The sequence below is a fragment of the Symphalangus syndactylus genome, chromosome 10 (genome assembly GCF_028878055.3).
Source record: "Symphalangus syndactylus isolate Jambi chromosome 10, NHGRI_mSymSyn1-v2.1_pri, whole genome shotgun sequence".
In the NCBI taxonomy this organism is placed as follows: Eukaryota; Metazoa; Chordata; class Mammalia; order Primates; family Hylobatidae; genus Symphalangus; species Symphalangus syndactylus.
Window position 1 is genome coordinate 116,453,182 of NC_072432.2, and position 22,877 is coordinate 116,476,058.

Genomic DNA, 22,877 nt, shown 5'->3' on the forward strand with positions numbered 1-22,877 from the left:
CATTTTTGCACTAGTGCTTGTGGTTTTACCTAATACAGATGGAAGGAACGTGACTGTGACAAGATCTGGTCCTCGATAAAGCAGGTTAGATGCTTTAGAAAACTAAGGTCAAGTTATTAGAAAATTACCAAACTAGGTGTGGGCAGGATTTTTAAAACTGAGAAAAATTAGCAAACATCTAGAAGGATTTGGTATCGAATTGCTTTGCAAACCTCTTTAAGTCCTCAGTATTCTTTAAACAAAGACAAACCGGTATCTCAATGAGGGGTGCAGTGCATGCCAAAGAAAGGATGGAGTCTAAAAACAGACCTTGGTTCAGAGGAAAAGATTAGCAAATGAACAGAGAAGTGAAGACAGAATGTCTAAGGCCTGGCTCTATTTTTATGATTCTGTTTCAACTTATTTCTTTTCTTGATCAGCTATGGGTCCCAACTGCAGCAGAGAGCAGTTTCCATTGTACAGTGGACTCTGAGAAGCCCTGTAGAAAATAAACATTAGTTTTGTTAACTGAAAGGCACTAGGCTTATTACTTGCTAATGAAATTTCTGGGAGTGAACATCTGTCATCCTGTTGTGTGTGTGCATGCCTTCAAGCAACAAGAAACAGAGAAGAGCTCACAAAATCTCAAGTGATGTTGGTGTTGGATACTGTGAAATCACAGGGGCCTGACAGGTGTTCAACTGTTAGAATTAAGCATGGTCAGAATTCAATACTCATCACCGACAGTCAAGTTTTCACTTTTCACTCAACTCACAAGTTGTGTATTCCTCATATCAGGGTCACTCATCATGCAGTTGAATGTAATAAATAAAGGTCTTTGCCATAAAAATGTTCACTTAATTTAAAAAAATTAATCACCACTACAAATGGCGAAGAGATAAATGTGTACTTCAATGCTCAATTCATGACACATGAAACACTTGTAATTACTATAAAAGTCCAAGAGTAGTCAAATATATATTTCATGCTATTATTTTTAGTTGTCCTATATCTAAATTAAGAAGTACCACTAAACTATCCATTATATAAAGCTTTCTGACATTAAAACCAATGAGTAAAAATTAAGGTTTCAGAAAAAATATATTTCAAATGTTTTTTATAAAATATTTCTAGTTTAAGACTACTATAAAAATGATTATACCAAAGTGTGCTAAATACCAATTAAAAATAGAAAACCATGGGACTACCAATCTTATAATTAAAAGTATTCCGTTAACTTTTGGAAGAGACACAGGAAAAGGTTTTTCTTGCTTTTCCTATTTACACACATGACTTTGTGGTAAATGTACTGAATAGCTCCAACTTGGTCTTTTTTCAAGTTGAGGCCTTCACAGGTTTATTAAGATTAAATTAATCAAGGAAGTATACAATCTCTTAGGTCTACGAACTAGGATTTTTTCCCCTCAAAATTGTTTCATCAAAATAAACAAACAAATAAAACACAGTAATAAATAGGATAGCTTACACAACCCCAGATTCAGATTTTTTTATTCATCCAAATAGCTTTTATGTTCTTACAAATTTCAAATAAATAATTGCTATATACTTACACTTACAAAGTCAATTTAAACCAATAGAGTGCTGTTTTGTTTTATATATTTTCTATACCACAATTCTACATACATTCATTTTTTAAAGCTTCATTGCTAAATTTAAAAGCCACTAACTCTGACTCTTCTAGATAATTTATTCCTATTGAATAATTCCTTTCATGATGGTTCTTACCCACTAACTAGCTGCACAGGCTGGTTCATCCACAGAGTCTCCAGAACATCACATATTTCAATCTCCTCAGCAACAACAAGAGAACACACTACCTGAGGCCTCCAGGAGTGCTCCAGATACTGGGTTTCCCAAGGACTCTGAATCATGCATAGCACCACCCACCCAGGGCTCCAAACTATTCTGTAGCTTGATGGTGAAATTTCTAATCCATCAGTTGAGATGGAGGTGAGAGAGAGAGAGCACGCACGCACCTCCTTCAGGGCATGGTGGGACAGAGGGCCAAAGGCAGGACCCTGGTGTGCTTTCATCTCTTCTCCCTGCTCAGCTAGTGGGGGAATAAAAAGCTAAAAGTGCAACACATTTTTGCTAATTGAGTTCTTCCCACTTTGCCTGGGTCTGTTTTTTATGAGGAGAGACCTAGGTTTGCAAATGACTGCCAAGTAGTGAAAGGTGCTTTACCTGTTCTTTTGAATGGTGTTGGCAAATATTCTGTCTTCGTATCTCTGTCGAGCAGCATTGCCACCAAACCCAAGAAATGTGGCCACATAGACTCGATACACATGCTCAGTTTGGTGAACATCACATCCCAAGTTAAATTCAGCTAACAAGTTTTTAGCTACTTCTTCCTGCAGACATAAGCATAACAAACTTTAATAGCTTAAGCTACTTTAACTTCCTACTAAAAAGAAAGGTCTAAAAACAGTCTTATCTAAAAGGGACAAAAATGTCTGCTTCTGCACTTCCCAAGGACCCTTCTAAGCATCATTCATAATTCAATATGACAATTCTGATTTAAGAAATTTCACATGGGCTGCAAATTTGTGATACTGCTATGACTTTTTGAAAGAGAAAGCAAAATAGTTCACACCCTCTGACATTATTTATTTATGGAATCCTATGCCGTGGAAATAAACCTAAACATGGAAATGTTTCTATATGCAAAGATGTCCTTTGTCATTCTGTGACAGAAAAAACTAGATGCCATCTAAATATATAAAAGCAAGGGAAGGTTAATAACGGTAATCAATAGCTTACGGAGGACCATGCTCATGCAGTGTTAAATAAAGGACAAAAATCATATAAACTAAGGTTGTAACAACCATATTTTTTAAAACTATGCATAGAAAAATAAAAGAAATTCACTAAAAGGCTAGCAATGGCTTTTTTAGGTGATGAATCCATGGGAAATTTTTAATCTTGATTTTTCAGTATTTATTTCAAACATTATTTCTATGTACAGTTTTACTTTATATTGAGAGGGAAAAACATGATTTTTTTACAAAGAATATAACAGTCTGTAGAGGCATGTCTGGAATGGGAGGTAGGAAAAACAAATTGTAATACCTGAATTTACAAAGCATTTTTCCAAGGAGCTTAATAAAGACGTCAGTAACATTTACTGAGAACATACTAGCTGCCTGGCAGTGCATCAGATATACTGGATGCATTATCTCATTTAAACCCTCTAATAACCCCATGTCGTAGGTACTTTCGTTCACGTTTACAGATGAAGAAACCAGCTTAAAGAAGGTACATGACTTGCATAAGGTCACACGACTAGTGAGGAGGAGGATGAAGAAACCCAGGTCTGTCTAGCTCCACGGTCTCACTCTGAACCCTCCCCCGCCGGCCACGCTATGATGCCTCCCACCTTTGAGGGGAAAATCCAGGAAGCTAGGATTTGGTGTTAATCTACAGCTGAACACAAACGGAGTAATAGACGTGTAGCAATTCAGAAATACATCTGGAAACCATGCCAGGGTTCTCTAGTCAAGGTTGCCCAGGCAGCAACTGAGAGGGCACAGAACAGGGTGGAGAACAGTTCGAGTAAACCACCAGTTGAAAGATGTGGAAGCAGTGGATACAAACCTCAATCTTCCCCAAGGAAGCTCAAAGTCTGAACCATTAAAAAAAAAGAATTTCCCCCAATTCTAACTTAAAAAATCAGATGTTATTATTTTACATTTTATAAAACCTGTTGAGAAAAGACGTGATTGAAGAGAAAATATAAACAGAAACTCAAGCATGCGACGGCGTATATACCAAAGAAAAACTCTACATTCAGAAACAAACCAGCTGATTTCAATGAACACACACACGCGGCTCAGCTGAGGTCTGCCTTGTTCGTCCTGTCTCCTTTCTCCTGGGTTGAGAGGCGGCACCTCAGCAAGCATAGTAAAGATGTGTTCAGACTCAGAAAACAAAACAAGAACGATGGACACACGTTAAATGAAAACCAAACCAAACAGAAGGAAATTTGTACAGATAATGACCTGCTGTGAGGACGCAAAGCTTACAGTTTTGGGGACTTCGTACGCTATCTGAGTCGACACGCCGCCCATGTCGAGAATGCCCGCTGTCCTTTTACGGACAATGGCTTCGCTGCTTTCACTTCCAGGAATGTTAACTTCCACAACGGCCTCATCATCTGGAAAGAATAGAAAGTGTTCATTGGAACAGAACTAATCCAGAGAACTGGGCTCTTCTGAAGAGTCACCTTCTTTTCATGGTCTATTTCAAGCATGTTCAGGCAAACCCAGTCTACTCCTCCCAACTAAAATCAAGTTGAATTACGTTCAACTGCAGCTGCTCTCATTCTACTCCTACACGCTTAGAAGTGTCACAAAGCTTAGCTCTTTTTTCAGCCTTTGGATTAAACAGAAAAGCACCAATTTCCAACTAGATACAGTTGTTGGAAACATGACACTTACCATCTTCAATATGCTCAAATCGTCCAAGGACAAAATTAATGCCAATCCAAGCATACACACCTATAGACATTTTACAGGGTGAAGAGAAGAAAAAGTTTTAAAACATTTTGTGTAACTCCTATCTACGCAGTCTGTGCAAACGTCTCATTTATTTCACTCCCTGATAACCTGTAAAATCATCTGAAATAACACCTTGCTACTGATGTTTTTATTCCTCCAAATGGCTTTCCAAGAACTCTCAACTTTAATGTTTATAGTTTTATACCATTTACACAGGTTGAAAATACAATACGCTAGGTGCCAGTTTTCTTTTGAAATTTATGAGTTGTTTCAAAATACCGTAATTTTCACTTTTATGATGTTAAACCTGTCAAGTCCAAGGTTTTAAAAATTCAAGGTATCAGCTGGGCGCGGTGGCTCATGCCTGTAATCCCAGCACTTTGTGAGGCCGAGGCAGGCAGATCATGAGGTCAAGAGATCGAGACCATCCTGGCCAACATGGTGAAACCCCGTCTCTATTAAAAATACAAAAATCAGCCGGGCGTGGTGGCAGGCGCCTATAGTCCCAGCTATTCGGGAAGCTGAGGCAGGAGAATCACTTGAACCTGCGAGGTGGAGGCTGCAGTGAGCCGAGATCGTGCCACTGCACTCCAGCCTGGTGACAGAGCGAGACTCCATCTCAAAAAAAAAAAAAAAAAAATTTTCGAGGTATCTTCTACTCTTTCCTTTATCCCTCCACTCAGCTGCCAGGTCTGATTCTATTTTCACATTCCCTACACCTGGTTTTCATTGTCACCTTGGGTAGCCCATCTAATCCATCCCTGCCCCTATTTCTCTGTTGCAACCTGCTCTACTCTCTGCTATTGGACTCATCTACAAAAAGAAGTCCAAATTCCTGGACTGACAATTCAAGAGCCAGCCAACCATTAACATTCCCGCCACTCCTTCCAGATGGGCCACCACCCAGTCAAACTAAAACATTTGTGTTTCTCTGTCCACAGTGCCCTCTTTCCAACCGGTCCTGAGTCAAGTCCTTTCTTCTGCCTGGCGTGTGCTTCCTGCCCCTCCCTCAGAGCCCCACCCTTCCCATGCTCTGGTATGCTCTATTTAGAACTATCCCTTCCCTTGAGGTGAAGTTCAGATGTCACTTTCTCCATCATGGCCCTAGCTGGAAAAAAAAAAAATGCCTCCCTCTTAAGAACTCCTGTGATATTTTTGCCTCATCTTTTTTCTGGTACCTAAACCCCTCATAGAACAGTTAACTGTGTAGCTCAATTGTCTGTAAGCAGCTGAATGGCAATGTGTAAATTTCACCCCATTTTTGTATTCTCTACAGTGTCTTTCACATAGGAAGTATTAATGCTGAAATGACAGATGGCTTTTGAAATACTTTTTGGTATACATTTCTAGCAGGCTATACCCCAAATAATTTCATTGACTTGACATTTCATTCTCAAGGAGAATCATTTCTTTGAAAATAGAACAAAGATTTGATATTTCTCAGTGTATCAAAGTAGAGAAGAAGCTCCAACAGCTCAATAATGATCAAAGTCCCAGCAAGCCACACAACTTGGGCAAGGCATACAAGCCTTTTCTATCAAAGTGAGTTTCTATCAAGCCATGTCCCTACATGTGGTGAAGACAAACGGTTATTTTTCAATGGCTTAATGTTAGGGCAACAAAGACTAGTCATATAAGAAACTGATTTAGTCATTTAAAAATTGTAATATTTCAAGGCTATTATTTCCCAAATGTTAAGACAATAGGAATATAACAAAGGGTACACTGGTGAAAATGGGGAGGATTTAAAGGAACAGCTTCCCAAATTTTAAACTGAAGACCAATATACCAACCTTCTTGTTTCCCAGAAATTACTTCTGCATGAGAGTCAGAAAACAGAAAGTCAAAGTGCACGGGGATATCAGTCAGAAGGTCTTCCAGAATAGCTTTCTGCTGGCTGTAAGGCAACAAAAACATTTACAAATCAAAAGATTACAGCTTGGTATCTTCTGTTTAGAAAAGGAAAAAAACAAACAAACAAAAAAAACCAGGGCTCTGGTATATCTTGTATGAAACAGTTAATTTAAAAAAAAAAGAAATTCGTTGGAAAGATTATATTAGGAATGAATTTTCAAAATGAACAAGTTGTGTGAATTATGTGATTTCTAGATGTAAAACTACAACTGCAAGCATTCCTTAACTACATAAAATAGATTACGCTTTTAAAAATGACAACTTTACAGTTGCCTATAGTCCTAAGTCAATTAAAGGCTATTTGGTGGATTCTGGCTAAAGGAATAGTTCTGGTACTGTCACACACTTGAAGAAGGAATTTCGAATATTTTCCTTTTGATGATGATGATGATGGAGAGGAGGAGGGGGAAGGGGGAGGAGAACACCCCCTCTCCCCTCCAGGAGCCCACCCTCACCCTTGCCCTTCTGTGGAGGATCACCTTTCGGGGAGGATTCTCATTCCAGCCGTGCAGAGAATGTAGAGAGGTGTCTCTTTGTGTTTTGCCCGTGGCACATGCTCTGCAGCAAAGTTCAAAAGTGGAGAAATGTAATCACTGACTTTCTCTGGAGAGGTAGCAAATTCTGAAATGCCTAGAGAAACAGGATACTTTAGTTAAGAAGCAGATATTTTAGCTATAACATGTGATGTTTCTTCAGAGTGGCTAATTTTAGGGAAATCATGCTACACATTACACTTTCTTAGTCTTTCCTATCCCTCTAGCAACTTCTTCTGCAGACCTTACTTAAATGTTGGTGGCACTATTCAGTGCTATGTCCTTTTCTTCTTCATCAAAGCACACAGACCTGACTGAGCATCTGCTGTGTGTCACTGCCATGCGCATGGGCTCTTGCCTGCCCTCAAGAAACGTGCTCCCCCTCTCCTCAGGTGAGCTCAGTCCCTCCTGAGGCTGCTATCACCATCAGCATGCCATGAACTCCGAACTGTGCCACCGGCCATGCAGCACTCATTAGCCTCCAGGTGAGCGTGGGGTTAACTGTCCACCAGACACTGCCCTTGCTTGTCCTTACAGCCACCCGCAATGCATCATGGCAAAATGTGAACTCAACTTTCGCTACAAACCTGCTCTCACTGCTGGTTACCTCTCTCCGAGGCCATCAGCGCTGGGCACCCAGCAGTCCAAGCCAGGATCTTAGATGAAGTCCCTCTCCCTCATCCCAACACACAACCTGGGTTTCACAGATTGCCTCTCTTCGGTTCCTCTCACAGGACTTTACTACTCATCCCTTTGGACACGCCCTCTGCCAGTCTGCCACAGCACATGCCACCCTCTGATCCTGACCATCTCCACACCATTCCCTACCCAAAGGATGCCTCTTCAGGCTTCCAATTCTTTTGTGGCTCAATGCCCTCCAGACAAGGCTCAACTCCAGAAGAGCACACCCTGCTCTGCATAACTCACCCACCCTTATATCTTCCAGTGTTCCTTCCATTGCCTTCAGCTACACTGAACTAATATTTGCATAATGCACATTACTGTGGCCTTAGGGCCTTGCTCCTCCACCACCAAGAAGAGTCTTCTCCATCCACCTCCCTACTCCTTTTCACCTGGTTAATTCCTGCACACCCACTCGGCTCCAGCCTCCATGGAAGTCACCCTAACAGAACCCTGAAGACGACTCTTGTTAAATTCCATGCTTATTTCCTTTTGCTAGGTGTACATTCATTACACCATATCAAAATTACCTATTTACTTGCCTGTCTCATTACAACTGAAAGGTTCTCAAGGGCACAAAATGTGTCTGTTCAAACTTATATTCCCAGCACCTAACACAGTGCCTAGCAAATGGCAGGTGCCCAGCATATATCTGCTGAATGAGTACATAAATGAGTATTTCTAGGTGTCATTTAGCCTACAATATTAAAAATTAGGGGCGCTTTAGAAGTCTAAAAATTCCTTATTTCACACATTAGAAAATTACAAACTCATAAAGATTAAGTGATTCATCAAAGGAATTAGCAAAAAATGGACTAAACCATAAGTCTTTTGACGCCACATACAATTCAATTTCAATGCACTCGAAACCCTAAACTAGCCAGACCCTATTAAGGAAACTTCTAGAGCCTTGCTGCAATGTTATACATGGAAGTCCATTCTTCAGGAGAGTAGTGCAACAAAAAGGTATTTTGATTTCCATTTCATACACTTTGTATAGTGCAAGACAGACCCATGTTAAGCCTGATTTTAATGAGATTCTAATATATACTCTAGGATGATAATGTAGTTGACCCTTTGTTCTAAAAGGACAACTCCAAGGCATGGAAGTTTTCATCTTATTCCATGAGATCTGTTTAGTCACTGATGGGACCTGGTACGTGAAGCTAGATGAAATGCAAAATGTTTTATTTTTTTAGTCTTCTCATAAATTTTTTATTTGATCAATATTACATTAACTGAAAATGTTTCTAGATTAGGGATACATAAAAATTTAAGGGGTAGAAATACATAAAACTAAAACTTGAAAGACACTCACTAAAAAATTAATCTTTGTTCATGGAAATGTACTCTGATAAAATAATGCAGAGTAGATTCTCTCTCTTTAACCTGAAAAGTGAGGTAGAGACTTTAGATTTTCTGAGTAATATGCTGGTTCCTAGCTGCCCACACATCAAAGGATAATCAGTTTGTTGAGGGCTGCCTGAGGGAGGAGGTGGGGTCTGAATTACTCCGTGAAGAATGAGGACTCGAGGGGTCACCATTCTACATGGTTGGAGACTCTTCTATGAGGATATGCATTTTTCTCACGTTAAACTGAATATTCTTTAAAATTTTATTTCTGAAATGGGGATAATAAGCTATAATAATTATTATTTAACAATATTCTCTAATATTTACAAGATAAATCTCTTGGATTGTTTGCATTTGCTATTTTGCTGTTTTAATACATTAGTAAGATGAAATAAAAGTGCTGCATCTCTATTAAGATCTGTGGTCCGCTGTTTGAAATCAGTGATCAACTATCAAGACATAAAAAGCTTGTTTCAAGGCACTCCTGGTATCTCCCATTCTAAATGCTCCTGACAGAAGGTGCTGTCCATGGAAATGGTGATGACACAGAAAAAAAAGCATCATTGACGTAAATTACCTAATAAGGAAGCCAAACCTAAACTTTTACATGTCACACTGGCTTCGAAATTATAGTATCTTTAAAAACTATACATAATTATGATTAGCTCTAAGTTCTGTGGTCACACTCACCAAATAATCTATATGACTAGAACTATATGTGGCCAGCAATTTTTAAAAGTGACAAATATATGCCAATATATTATAGATTTTCATGAGTTATCTGAAATTACCTTGTCATTAAGGATAGAGACCAATGGTTACTAAATAGGAAAAAACTCTCCATAGTTAATGCCAACCAGCAACATCTGAGTAGATACCATGAGTAAGGCACTATTTAAAATGCCACAGGAGACAAAAAGACATGTCTGGATGTTTTATCAAGGTGTTAGTCACCCTTTGCAAAATGGACAGAAAAGGGAAAAGAAAGTGAAACAAAGAGACCCATCAGGTTCTGGTGTGAGGTTTGACTCAGGGCCATGATGGTGTAGAAAGGGAACGATGTGAAAGATGCCACAGAGAATGGACACACCCTGGTTACCAGGCAGATATTCTCATTTACATACCCGGTTTTATCTTCATGACCACTGGCTTTCGGTTTTTATCCCTCATTTGCCTGATATCCAACAGATCACGTGGATTGCCATTATGCCTTGGCCAGCAGTAGACAAATACTCGAGACCCACTGCTACCACAGTCCACCACGATCCCATAGTTCACATTGGGGTTATTGGTGTCTGTAGCTTCAATGTCAGTAACTCGTGCCAGGTACCTTGTATAGAAACACACATATGCTTTGATTTAGACAGAGAATATTATCTTAAGTCTAACAGAGAAAATGCAACAAATACCAAGTCAGTAATTTCTAAGCTAGGTAGCAGCACCACTATAACATCAATACAACTGTTGAATAATTGAAGAGTCAAAACAAAACAAGTAATGATGATAAAGATCATCTAAATCAGACGCACACTCCTTTACAGAAGTTCAAACAAATTCCAAAATGCAAAATTCTATTTCTAAACTACCAACTCAAAAATCATCTTAAAACATATTACAAGAGACACTTATGTATAAATAATTATTCCAGGGCCTCTTATGATATGGATTTTGTAGTTAGCAGTTAACTAGCTTCAAATGGTTTAACTGTTCATGCCATGATGAATATGGTATAGAATATAGTTCCTACAGTTCCTTCAGTTCCTTAAATTCCAACCGAAAGCCAAATGTCATGAAGCCATGAAATGATGGTGTTATGGTCTGAATGTCTGTGGCCTCCCCTCAAAATTCATATGTTGGAGACCTAATCACCAATGCGATGCTATTAGGAGGTGGGGCCTCAGGGGGGTGATTAGTTCATGAGGGCAGAAACTTCAGGGAGCCCCCTCACCCCCTTTCCATCATGTGAGGACACAGCAAGAAGACCTCCTCATCTCAGAACCAGGAATCAGGCCCTCACCACACACAAAACCTATGGCACCTTGATTGTGGATTTCCCAACCTTTAGAACAGTTAGAAACAAATTGCTGTTGTTTATAAGCCACCCCGTCTATGGAATTCTGTTCCAGCAGCCTAAAACAGGTAAGACAGAAGGTATGCCTTCTGGTCTAGAAAGCAAATGTTTTTAACTCTTACCTTTGAAATTTCTTGTCTCTGGTTAGTCGCCCATACTTATTTCGGATTATGACAACAGAAAAATATAAAAGTGAAACAGCAGCAGCCAGGACACTAATGACCATAATTTGGCGTAAATTGGTATTCAGAATTCGAGGACACCCTACTGGAGATATGCTAAAATGCCAAGAAGCAGGAAAAAGACAGGAGATGCCAATCCTGAAATGAGAAAGAAAAAGATTTTAAAGCAATCTGCTCCAATGAGGCTTCCTTCACCTAAAGTGATCCTAAAATAAGATATTTGGCCTGAGCTACTTGGATTTCCTTATCTGTAGGTATCTGTATTCTGGCATCTTGCATATGCTACACAACAGCTGCACAACCCCTTATCATAAAATCATCTGAATGAGAATTAGGCCCTGAAGGTTATGACACTTTGGTGTTTTCCCCTTTTCTTGACAGTATTATGTAGATTTTTTATTTTACCCTGCTTTGTTCCAACATAGATACAGAATTAGAGACAGCTTACAAGAATAAGCTCAATAACATAAATATATAAATCAATCATGAAATCGGGTGTAAGGATGATGAGACCAAACGGGAATGCAGTATGGAGAAAGGCATGTCGTAAGGTGGGCCTGCTGCAAATGCGGCTGAGCTCATTGCCCATGACACCAGAAATATACAAACAGCTCAGGAGGAACAAATTTTCTTAACTTCTCCCAGATGACTCGAGTAATGGGAGAAAACAGCATTTCAACAACATCCCCATAACAAAGTCAATAAATGAGTTTTCTATGTCCTGTGCTTTTAGAAATATTCCTACAAGACATTTCTGCAAATAATCAGGAACTTTTCCCCTCAGTTTATGTCAAGAATGAGAGGCTCATTCTAGAAACATGATTAGGATTTTAAAAAATTTCACTGCCTTTGGGATAAATTTTATTATTTTACAGTTAATTTCTTTATTCTTCACCTTGAAGAGTGATTCATGCATTAAAATACCTCACTGGGCCCTGGAAGAAAAAAGAAGCACAGCACAACTTCACATTTTTCACTTGCGATTTAATTTTTTTTCTCTCAAGACCTGTTTTTGCATCACCAAGATTTCATGTTTCATGGTGATTAGGCCCATCACTCACCTCCCCATACCGAAAGGTCAGCAACAAGGCAATGCTCTGGGATTCAGTCCTTCTCACAAACAATTATAGAAATAATGCTGGGGTCCTCACGGAGTTAGAGCCCTCCTGTTCCAGGAAGTGAGACAAATCACAAAGATAGCATCATCAAAGAAAACGTCTACGTTCTTTAAGTGTGTGCTTAAATCCAACCACATATAATCTATACATGATCCTTGCACCGAAGCTGTTGGAAGAGTTTATTCTGAGCAACACACTTCTAAGTTAATTTCATACTGTCCGATATAGACCTAAATCAAAAGAGATGATAATCGTCTGGTACTAGTTAGTGCTGTCTAACCAAAACTGTCTGTGACCCCAAAATATCAGGATATCAAATAGGCCTTAAATACCTTATGGTACAAGGGAGATTTGGGGTGGAGGTAGGAGACAGGTAGAATAAGCTGAATGTGAACCTGAAATATCCATTCATTTGATAAATGTCTATTAGACTTCCCTTTTTTGTACAAAGTACTGTGCAAGGCACTGTGTCCCTAGTTAGTTCCTCGACTCCACCATTATCACTCCTCCCCCAGCCTCCAGGCCTCAAACTGCAGAGCAGACAGGGGCCTTTAGCCAGGGCCTCCTTCCAATCTGCTGAAGCCAAAGGACAAGTGGTCTCTATCTTTCCTCGGTCTCGCAAAGCTGCTTGACCTCTCAAGACAGCTGTCTTGTCTGGTCTGCTTCTGAGCTCTGGAATAACTGATGCTCAGGATCCTTTAAGTGTTTTCTGCCACCCAGACTACTCTTATGTTTCCAGGCTCTCTGTCTAGCCTCATTCTCTTCTAACTACAATCATTACTGAGGCTTCAATGATCAGATAACTCATATTTTTCTTTCGCCACCCCAGGTTTCTCTTCTATGCATCTTAAACGGCCTGTGAGCTGTCTCTATATGAATGTTGCACAGAACCATGAGAAAATTCTAAAACTGCACCCCTAACAACTGCAATCTTCACCCCTTTTTCTCCTCATCTGCTCTGCCCCCGCAGTCCCCATCCTGATCCCACCAAGCTACACAAATCGGAAACCAGATTCAAGTGTGATCCCTCTTCATCTTCCAAATGTAATTTCTTTTTTTCTTTTCTTTTCTTTTTTTTCTTTTGAGATGGAGTCTTGCTCTTGTCACCCAGGCTGGTGGAGTGCAATGGCACCAGCTCAGCTCACTGCAACCTGCGCCTCCTGGGTTCAAGCGATTCTCCTGCCTCAGCCTCCCGAGTAGCTGGGAATACAGGTGCCTGCCACCATGCCCAGCTAATTTTTGCATTTTTAGTAGAGACGAGGTTTCGCCATGTTGGCCAGGCGGTCTCGAACCCCCGACCCCATGATTCGCCCGCTTCGGCCTCCCAACGTGCTGGGATTACAGGCATGAGCCACTGTGCCTGGCCCCAAATGTAATTTCTTACCGATTCCTTTAATTTCTTTAACCTCAGCTTATCTAAAATCCCTTTCTTTATCACCTTCTCCTGAGATCAGGCTCTTATCTCTTGCCTGTTTCTATCAAAAGATCTTTGACAAACCTGACAAAAACAAGAAATGGGGAAAGGATTCCCTGTTTAATAAATGGTGCTGGGAAAATTGGCTAGCCATATGTAGAAAGCTGAAACTGGTTCCCTTCCTTACACCTTATACAAAAATTAATTCAAGATGGCTTAAAGACTTAAATGTTAGACCTAAAACCATAAAAACCCTAGAAGAAAACCTAGGCAATACCATTCAGGACATAGGCATGGGCAAGGACTTCATGTCTAAAACACCAAAAGCAATGGCAACGAAAGCCAAAACTGACAAGTGGGATCTAATTAAACTAAAGAGATTTTGCACAGCAAAAGAAACTACCATCAGAGCGAACAGGCAACCTACAGAATGGGAGAAAATTTTTGCAATCTACTCATCTGACTAAGGGCTAATATCCAGAATCTACAATGAACTCAAACAAATTTACAAGAAAAAAACAAACAACCCCATCAACAAGTGGGCAAAGGATATGAACAGACACTTCTCAAAAGAAGACATGTATGCAGCCAACAGACACATGAAAAAATGCTCATCACTGGCCATCGGAGAAATGCAAATCAAAACCACAATGAGATACCATCTTACAACAGAATGGCGATCATTAAAAAGTCAGGAAACAACAGGTGCTGGAGAGGATGTGGAGAAACAGAAACACTTTTACACTGTTGGTGGGACTGTAAACTAGTTCAACCATTGTGGAAGTCAGTGTGGCGATTCCTCAGGGATCTACAACTAGAAATACCAATTGACCCAGCCATCCCATTACTGGGTATATACCCAAAGGAATATAAATCATGCTGCTAAAAAGAAACATGCACACGTATGTTTATTGCGGCACTATTCACAATAGCAAAGACTTGGAACCAACCCAAATGTCCAACAACGATAGACTGGATTAAGAAAATGTGGCACATATACACCATGGAATACTATGCAGCCATAAAAAAGGATGAGTTCATGTCCTTTGTAGGGACATGGATGAAGCTGGAAACCATCATTCTCAGCAAACTATTGCAAGAACAAAAAACCAAACACCACTTGTTCTCACTCATAGGTGGGAATTGAACAGTGAGAACACATGGACATAGGAAGGGGAACATCACACACCGGGGCCTGTTGTGGGGTAGGGGAAGGGAGGGATAGCATTAGGAGACATACCTAATGTTAAATGATGAGTTAATGGGGACAGCACACCAACATAGCACATGTATACATATGTAACAAACCTGCACGTTGTGCACATGTACCCTAAAACTTAAAGTATAATTAAAAAAAAAAGGAGAGCAGCCTAACTAGTCTTCTACCGGCAGTCACAACCAGTGGCCCCACAATGCTGCCTCCAACACTCTCGGGCACAGATACTTTCTCTGAAATTGATAGCTCCACACTCCCACCCCTTGCTCAGGACCCTGATCAGATTACTTCTGTACTCAAAATCCTCCACAGACTCCAACCTACAAAGTCCTACAGGATCTGACACCTGTTAAGGCTCTGACCTCAACGTCTGCTCTCTCCTTCTTTACACTGCATTCCAGCCACACTGATGTTCTGAGTGGTCTTCAAAAACGCCAGGCACTCTCTGGTCTCAGGGTCTCTCAACTTGTCGCCCCCTCTACTAGGAAGTAATCTGTATGGCTCACTTTTTCGTTCCCTTTAGGTCTTTACCCAAATGTCATTTTCTCAAGGAGGACTTCCCTGGTCACCCGATCAATAACTGCAATGCCTACCCACTCCCCACCAACCCCCTTCCCTGACTGATCTTTTCTCCTTAGCATTTATTTATTTATTAAATGCTTACATAGTGCTCATTATGTGCCAGGCCTTGCTCCACACGTTGCACAAATACTAACTTCATCCTTCTAACAACTTACAAGGCAGGTACTATTATCACAACACTTTGTGGATGAGGCAGAGAGGCTAAGTAACTTGTCTAAGGTCACAGCTCCTGGGAGGGAGAGGTGGGATGCAAGTGTCAGAATCCACTCATCCTTGTCCTCTAACGTAACGCATGTGTTGCGTTTCTCCTTTTTGTCTCTTCCTCCAGAATAGGAGCTCCCCCAGGCCCAGGTTTTGGTCTGCTCAGTTGAGTGCTATAGTTGCAGCTTTGCAGACCCTAGGAAAGGGCCTGGCAAGAAGTCAAGTTTTAGAGCTCTGGGACCCAAAAGGGTTAAGAACCTCTACACTAGAGTGACCTTTCCAAAACAAACAGGGAATCATAACTCCTCATCCCCCAACTTTTCTCTCTCACTCAGGAAACAGTCAACTCCTCAGGGTGTAAAAGAGGTCCCTCATGATTTAGTCCGGTGCTGTCCAATGAGGCAGCCACTTGCCATGTGTGGTTATTTAAAGTAATTAAATTTAAATAAAATTAAAAATTGAGTTCCTCAGTTGTACTAGCCACCTTTGAAGTGCTCGACAGTCACATATAGCTTCTGCGTTAGCCAGTCCAGACATAAAACACTGACATCATCGCAGAAAGTTCTTTGCACAGTACTGATCTGGGGCCTTTCTGTCTCATCCCGACAGACCCCTCCTATGTACCCTAGGCTCCAGCCACACGAAACACTAGCTACAGATCACTGAAATGCCTCACATTCCTTGGCATCTGCAGAATGAACCTCTCCCTTGGGTTGTCAGTTGCATTCCTAAGAATCACTCCTGACACAAATCAAGCATGAGTCCTCAATGAGTTTCCCTAATCCTCATATCCCCAGAGTATTTGCTTATCACAGCAGTGGGCTAAAGTATTATACTTGTGGTTGGCTTCCTCATTACATGACAAGCCCCACTAGGGCAGGGACAGCCTCTTATTCTTCTGTTTCCCCCATGACCAGTGCCTGCCACACAAATCATGAGTAATTATTGCAGGTTTCACAAACGGCTGGAAATGGGAGACACAAAGATGAATTAGATATAGGCCCAGACCTTAAAATCGATAATGCAGTGGAGGAAACAAAACATACACACAAAGATATTAGAGAGTAAAAAGTATTAATAATGCCTACCTGACAAAGGGGAAAAAAATCACTTTAATTAGTTCAAGTTTTAATATGGTGTCCATATTGTACCATGTACCCCAAATTTAGGACAATGTCTGTGATTTAAAAGTTTACACAAAGAGTAAAAAGAAAAAAAAAATCAATGATCTAGATGTTTAAATGGATTTTAATGTTTTTATAAAATAGCTACACAAGTTTAAAACTTCTGTGTGCTTAAAAAAAAAAAAAAATTTCCTCCCTGCTACAAATACACACAACTTGGGAAAAGTACTTGTAAGGTGCATGACAAAGAGTAAATAACCTTTACATAGCCAAAGTTTTTATAAAGAAATAAGAGAAAGACTGAACAGTAAAATGAGCAAAGACAATTTGAGATTATTGAAATAAGTCTCATTGAAATGGCTGATAAAATAGGACTATAAAATAGAACTATCAGTATTCAGATAAACAGAAATAAAAAACAGCTATCATATTGGCAGACATGAAGGCCTGGTGATACTTGGCTAACAGGGGAAGTGGAAAAGGTCGATGAGTACTGCTGTGAGACTCGGGACAGGCACATCACTAACCTTCTGGGGGTACTGGGGTAACACACACGAACATTGATGCGTGCCTACCCTCTGCTCTACCCATCATACTTCCAGAAATTCATCTTTAGGAAGTCATGGGGTAAATTCACTAAAATATCTATAGGATGGTCATCATAGTATTGTGTATAACAGCAAAACACTGTTACTAATGTCTACTGTGGGGTATATTTATGCAATGGAATACAATGCGACTATCAAAGGTAATGATACAGATCTGTTTATTGACATGAAAGCAAGTCCATGATATATTAAGTGAAAAAATGTCACCATGCATGGGGGGGATAAAATGTTAGGAAAGAAACCAAAATATTAACAGTGCTTAGTTATTTCTGGGCAATGAGATCTTTATTTTCTTCCCTAGGCTTGCCTACATTTTTCAAAGGACATATATTAATTTTATCATGAGAGGAAATAACAATTTTTAACAAGTTACCTTTCACTGATGAAACCTTGTTTCCAGGATCAAATACTTTTCTCAATATATTGAGAAAGCCTATCTTAAAAGCCTATCAGGACATAGGAATTCCAATCTGAACATTTAAAAAAAACATTCGTGATAGTTGTGTGATAGCTGAACTGAGAACCAAAGAAAAGAAAGTTTTAGTTAACAGCTTAAAGTCATGGTTAAAGGCGAACTGGTCGTTGAGGAAGAAAGTCAGGACGACGAAGGTGACATGAGGAGTAACAAACCCAACTCCAAATTTCAAGTTTGCAGACTGCTACAGAGAAAATACTAATGCCCAGAAAACAGTCAAGATACTAATTAAAGGCAATGTTAAATTACTCAGATTCTTGTTATAAAGCTCAGAGAAGAGCACAGCGAAGGCTAGCTTTAGCAGGAAAAGATTCCTAGAGGTGGGAGGTCAATTCTAGATGGGGTGAGAAAGAACACACTTCGAAGAGGAAGGTGACCGCGAGAATGATCACAGCACACTTAGGAAACTTTGTGTCATCTGAGGTTTGTCTCAGGACTTTTTTTTTTTTTTTTTGGAGATATGTGATGATTTTGATCAAAAGGACAAATAGATATTTTAAGTTATAAAACTTGTGTTTAAAAGCAGAGAAAACAGGACAGCTTATAACTGATGAAGCGCTGTAATTTTAACTCAGGACAAAAGTACAATGGATTATTGCCTAAAAGTTAACAATATGGTAATCTGATCTTCAAATGTAAACTCCAATTGTCCTTCTAGCTAAGAATCTTCGCACCAGGGCCCTGGGAGGCAAATTCAGTACTACCACATAAAACTGACATGTTTTTAAAAAGCCTAAATTGTGTTAGACCTATCAACAGAGAGATGCATTAACTCTCATGATTTCAGCTAGTGGGGCCCTGCTTGGCTGAACATTATTGGAATGAAGCCTACAGTCAAGGTGTCAACATCTTTGTCAGTCTCTCACTGACAGTTCTACAGATAATGACGAAAACAATGCAAATCAACCACAAAGGGAAATGGTTCCTCTGGTGGAAAAAACGCAAAATGCAAGGAAACAGATGTTAGTGAACTCAAATCACAGGCAAACAAAATCACAGAGAAGTCAGCCTCTGGGAAAGCTCGGCTTCTGAATAAGCAAAGGTACCATAGGGAAGGATACTTCAGAAAAGAATGACTTGATTATCAAAGGATTCAAGAGAACCTGGAAAAATTAAAGATGCTCTCAACCATTCCGGCAGCGTTTTGCAAGAAACAACTGTCTTTCTGAGAGTGAGAGGCTGATGTGGAGGCTGCCGGGTGGCACTGTTACTCAACTGTGACAAAAGATACATGAAGACAACTTGATTCCTTCTTTAAGAAGAAATGTACATAGTTGCATTTACGATCTGTATGTTCTTCAATATTTATCTTATACATTCTAATTTTATTTTTCAATGTAAAATCTTAACCTCTTCCTCCCTCTCACTACTAATTTGCAAAATTCTGGTTCCCATTTTAAATAGTCTTTTTCTGGTCACTTTTCCTGAATTAACTCTGACTTTCCTCAAGTTCCAGTTCCACATTCCAAGCTCACTGAAGCCCTGTTACTGCAAGCTCAACTAGTCCAAGTCTAGGGTTGAAATCTTCTGATGCAAACTCTCTAACACCACCCTCCAAATTCTCCAGGTCTAAGACGGGTATCACCAATCCCCATTGACCTGGATTACCTGGTTCTCAGCTTTGATTCCCACTTCCTGTGTTGACATCTTCTATCATTCCCCAAGCCCGTCGATTCTTCCTCAGACATCCCTCATATCTAAGATGACCACAGTAGACATCACTACCTCAGGACAGATCTCTTGGCGACTCACCCACCTTCTGCCTTCACTGTGCACACCACACTTTGCAAGCAACTCTTTGTAAAACACGGCCTTCAAAATATGATCAGCTAAGAACCTTCTGGAAGCCCATGGATCAACACCAAGTTTCCTGTGTGGCACCTGAAACCTTTTATCCATCAACTGGTCCACCTTATCTCACCAACCTATCCTCTCATCGGTCCCAGATACCATCTCTCAGCTCCAGTGCAGTAGGTCTCTCTCTTCTCTCCCACACAAGCTGTCTCCATGCCTGCCTCAGGCATTTCCTAACAGCCCTTCCCCCGAGCCACCACCATGTCCTCCTCTCAAGATTACACTACTTTCAAGGCACAAGCCAACATCTTTCTTTGTCAAGATTTGACCTGTTACACATCCTGATGTTTTCTCACAATTGGAATCGTCTCTTTATTCATGAGTTGTCTATTTTAAATAAACATGCTGAGTAAATACGTAGAGAATATAAATCCTTAGAAAAATGTTCATTTTTGTCTCCTTCCTAGACTATATCCTCAAGGGCCTCAGTCACACATTTCCTATTAGAGGTAGAAGAATATAAGCCATAGATTCAATATGCAACAACTACAAAAGATAAATCAATGTTAAGGTAAACAGAGAAATAAACGATTAAACTATACGAATCAGTGTTCCATTTTGTAATTCTAATATGTCAAACAGAATTAACAAACCTGATACAAAAACATCATATATATGGTAACACAAATAACATAACTCTTTTAGGCCTCCCTAAAGCTGGATAATTTGGTATTTTCATCACAAAAGCAGGAGACAACAAAGACTGCAATGTGAAATTAACCTGGGCTTTGAGTCTCTAATTTAGAATTCTTCCATTACCTCTAGTTTACCTTCTAGCCTGAAAGTTCCCGAATCATAAAGGATCTCTTTGGTTTCCTTCGTGATAAACGTTCTCTGAAAACGCTCTGCACTAGGGTTCATTTAACTGGGGTCTGGAGCACCATAAGGGTTCTGGGACACATTCTAGACCATGAGAGAACTGTCCCTTTAAAAGGGGTCCGCGCATTACTCAAGTTCAGAAACTGCTTTGCATCATCACTTTACTGCCCAATGAGCTCCATTTTTCCAAGAAGAAATCTAACATGAAATCTGGCAAAAGCAAAGCAAAGCGAAAACGACAAGACGTGCGAATGTCATCATTTAAAGCGGCAGGCAGGGCCGGCTGGGTCCCGGGTGCAGCATGCCTGCTGCCCGGCCAAGCTCCGCCCATTCGAGGAGGGGGATCCCGAGCGGTCACCCGAGGCGCGCGACCGCCAGGTGTCCCCTGCCAGGGGCTGGGCGAGCGCGCCGGCCGCCAAGGCTCACCAAGGTTGGTCCCGTGGCGCCCGGATGTGGCCGCGCGGCAGGGGCGGCGGGAACCGGTCCGCGGGGCTGAGCGGGCGGCGGCCGGGGCGCGGGGCAGAGAGGCTCGTCCGCGGCCCGCTCGCCGCGCCGCCGGCCCCCGCACTTCAACCCACCCGCCGATGCCATCCCCTTCGGCCGCCCGCCCTCCCCTCACCCGCGCCCGGAAGGCAGCCTCACCTGCTTGGCCGGCCGGGGACCCCGGGGGCGGGGGACCACCAGCGGGCAGCATCACGGCCAGCCGGCTTCCTGGAGGCCGCGCTCCTTTGCTGGAGCCGCACCCCCGCCCGGGCCCCGCCGGCGACGCGTCAGCGCCTGCGCCCGGAGCGCGCACGCCGAGGAGCGCGTTGAGCGCCGGGGGGCGGAGCCAGATACGGGATGATTGGCGTCCGAGCGCTGGGCTGTTCCGTGGACCCACGCGGCTACGCCACCGTGCAGTGCACGGGAAATGTGGAAGTGGTGGCACGGAGGCACCCAGTACTGTGGCCTGGTGCTCGTCTGGTCGTCAGCGAGCCTCAGCGTACTTAGGACACCGCAGTTTATCTTTCCTTAGCGCTCCTAACGGTTATGGAAAATAGCGCTTGAAAACCCAGTAAGGACTAGGCATTGTTGCTCAACTCTTGACATTTACACCTTTGCCGGTAACTCTCCCTGTTTCACAGATGGGGAAACGGAGGCTCACACTTATTCAGTCTCTCTTGAGATCCACCTGATTCGTGAGAGGAAGAGCCAGGATTTCATTCTTGCCCGTCGATGGCGTATGTTAGTGCCTATGTTGGAGGAGGCAGACTGCCCCATCCCTCCTCAACACATGCAATGGTTATGAGAAGAAATAAAGTGAAGAGTGTTCCTGAGATTGACCCCATGACCTACACTTAGTTCAAGGCTAAGCTCTTTTAGCTCTCTGGCTTAGCAATAAACTGCTTTGAAGACACAGAACTTTGCACTTGAGAGCTGGAGGAGACCTTGGGAATCCCGGGTTCCATCCTTTCTTCCACCTTGTATACAGGTGAATGCACTGTGGTCCGAGATAGGAAGTGACCAGCAATCCAGCCACTTTAAAAGATTTTTAAAAACAAGAGCCCTAGAAACGTCTACTCCATTCCATTTATCAAGTAAAACAAGCTTAGACAGAACAGGCAGTTCTACATCTTAACACAGAATCCTTCTTGGTCCAGCACCCGCCTGGGTCACCTCCTCTTCCTGGATTCAGCTACTGTTAACGGAAGAAACCATGAAGCCTCAGCAGGTTAGAGCCAAAGGGACTCTACTGTCTAGCCCCAATCACCTTCTTTTACAGTTAAGAGCCTGGAACCCAGAGAGGTTGAGTGACTTGGCCAAGACCCCCTGGAGGCAGAGGAGAGCAGAACCAATGCTTCAGACTCCCACATGACTCGCGCATCAGTGTCTTTTTTTAACAATCTGTTGCTATAAGAAATTACTCGTTTGGATAATTTGCACACTAGAAAACCCTGTGATCCAAGGCTAGCATTGAGAAGCTAAAGCTGGCCACTGACATACTGTGATTTTAAGGACAGCCTCCTTCGAAATTATCTGCCTTTCAAAATCCTTGCCATTGGAGACACTGGTTGGGGTTATGTTAGTCTTTCTTAAGGAGGGCTCTACTAAAATGCCACAGTAGGCCGGGCATGGTGGCTCACGCCTGTAATCCCAGCACTTTGGGAGGCCAAGGCAGGTGGATTGCCTGAGATTAGGAGTTCAAGACCAGCCTGATCAACATGGTGAAACCCCATCTCTATTAAAAATACAAACA

At 41.5% G+C, this 22,877-nt stretch overlaps 1 protein-coding gene across 9 annotated transcripts in view; it reads right to left on the reverse strand.

Annotated features, from left to right (window-relative positions):
* ENTPD4 (ectonucleoside triphosphate diphosphohydrolase 4) overlaps window positions 1-21,487 on the reverse strand; it is a 39,000-nt gene extending 17,513 nt beyond the window's left edge. For 2 of the 9 annotated variants that reach the window (XM_063610845.1, XM_055295685.2), the window contains exons 1-9: window positions 21,284-21,487; window positions 12,292-12,396; window positions 11,171-11,368; window positions 10,102-10,307; window positions 6,890-7,040; window positions 6,290-6,393; window positions 4,437-4,496; window positions 4,023-4,153; window positions 2,185-2,351 (exon numbers count right to left, since the gene is read on the reverse strand). In XM_063610845.1, the coding sequence (XP_063466915.1) occupies window positions 2,185-2,351; window positions 4,023-4,153; window positions 4,437-4,496; window positions 6,290-6,393; window positions 6,890-7,040; window positions 10,102-10,307; window positions 11,171-11,368; window positions 12,292-12,299 (1,025 nt within the window). In that variant the 5' untranslated portion in view covers window positions 12,300-12,396; window positions 21,284-21,487. Of the gene's footprint in view, window positions 1-2,184; window positions 2,352-3,998; window positions 4,154-4,436; window positions 4,497-6,289; window positions 6,394-6,889; window positions 7,041-10,101; window positions 10,308-11,170; window positions 11,369-12,291; window positions 12,397-21,283 lie in introns of all 9 variants that reach the window. The other 7 variants (XM_055295688.2, XM_055295689.2, XM_063610846.1 and 4 more) reach the window with 4 other exon arrangements.
* Window positions 21,488-22,877: the final 1,390 nt, after the last annotated feature.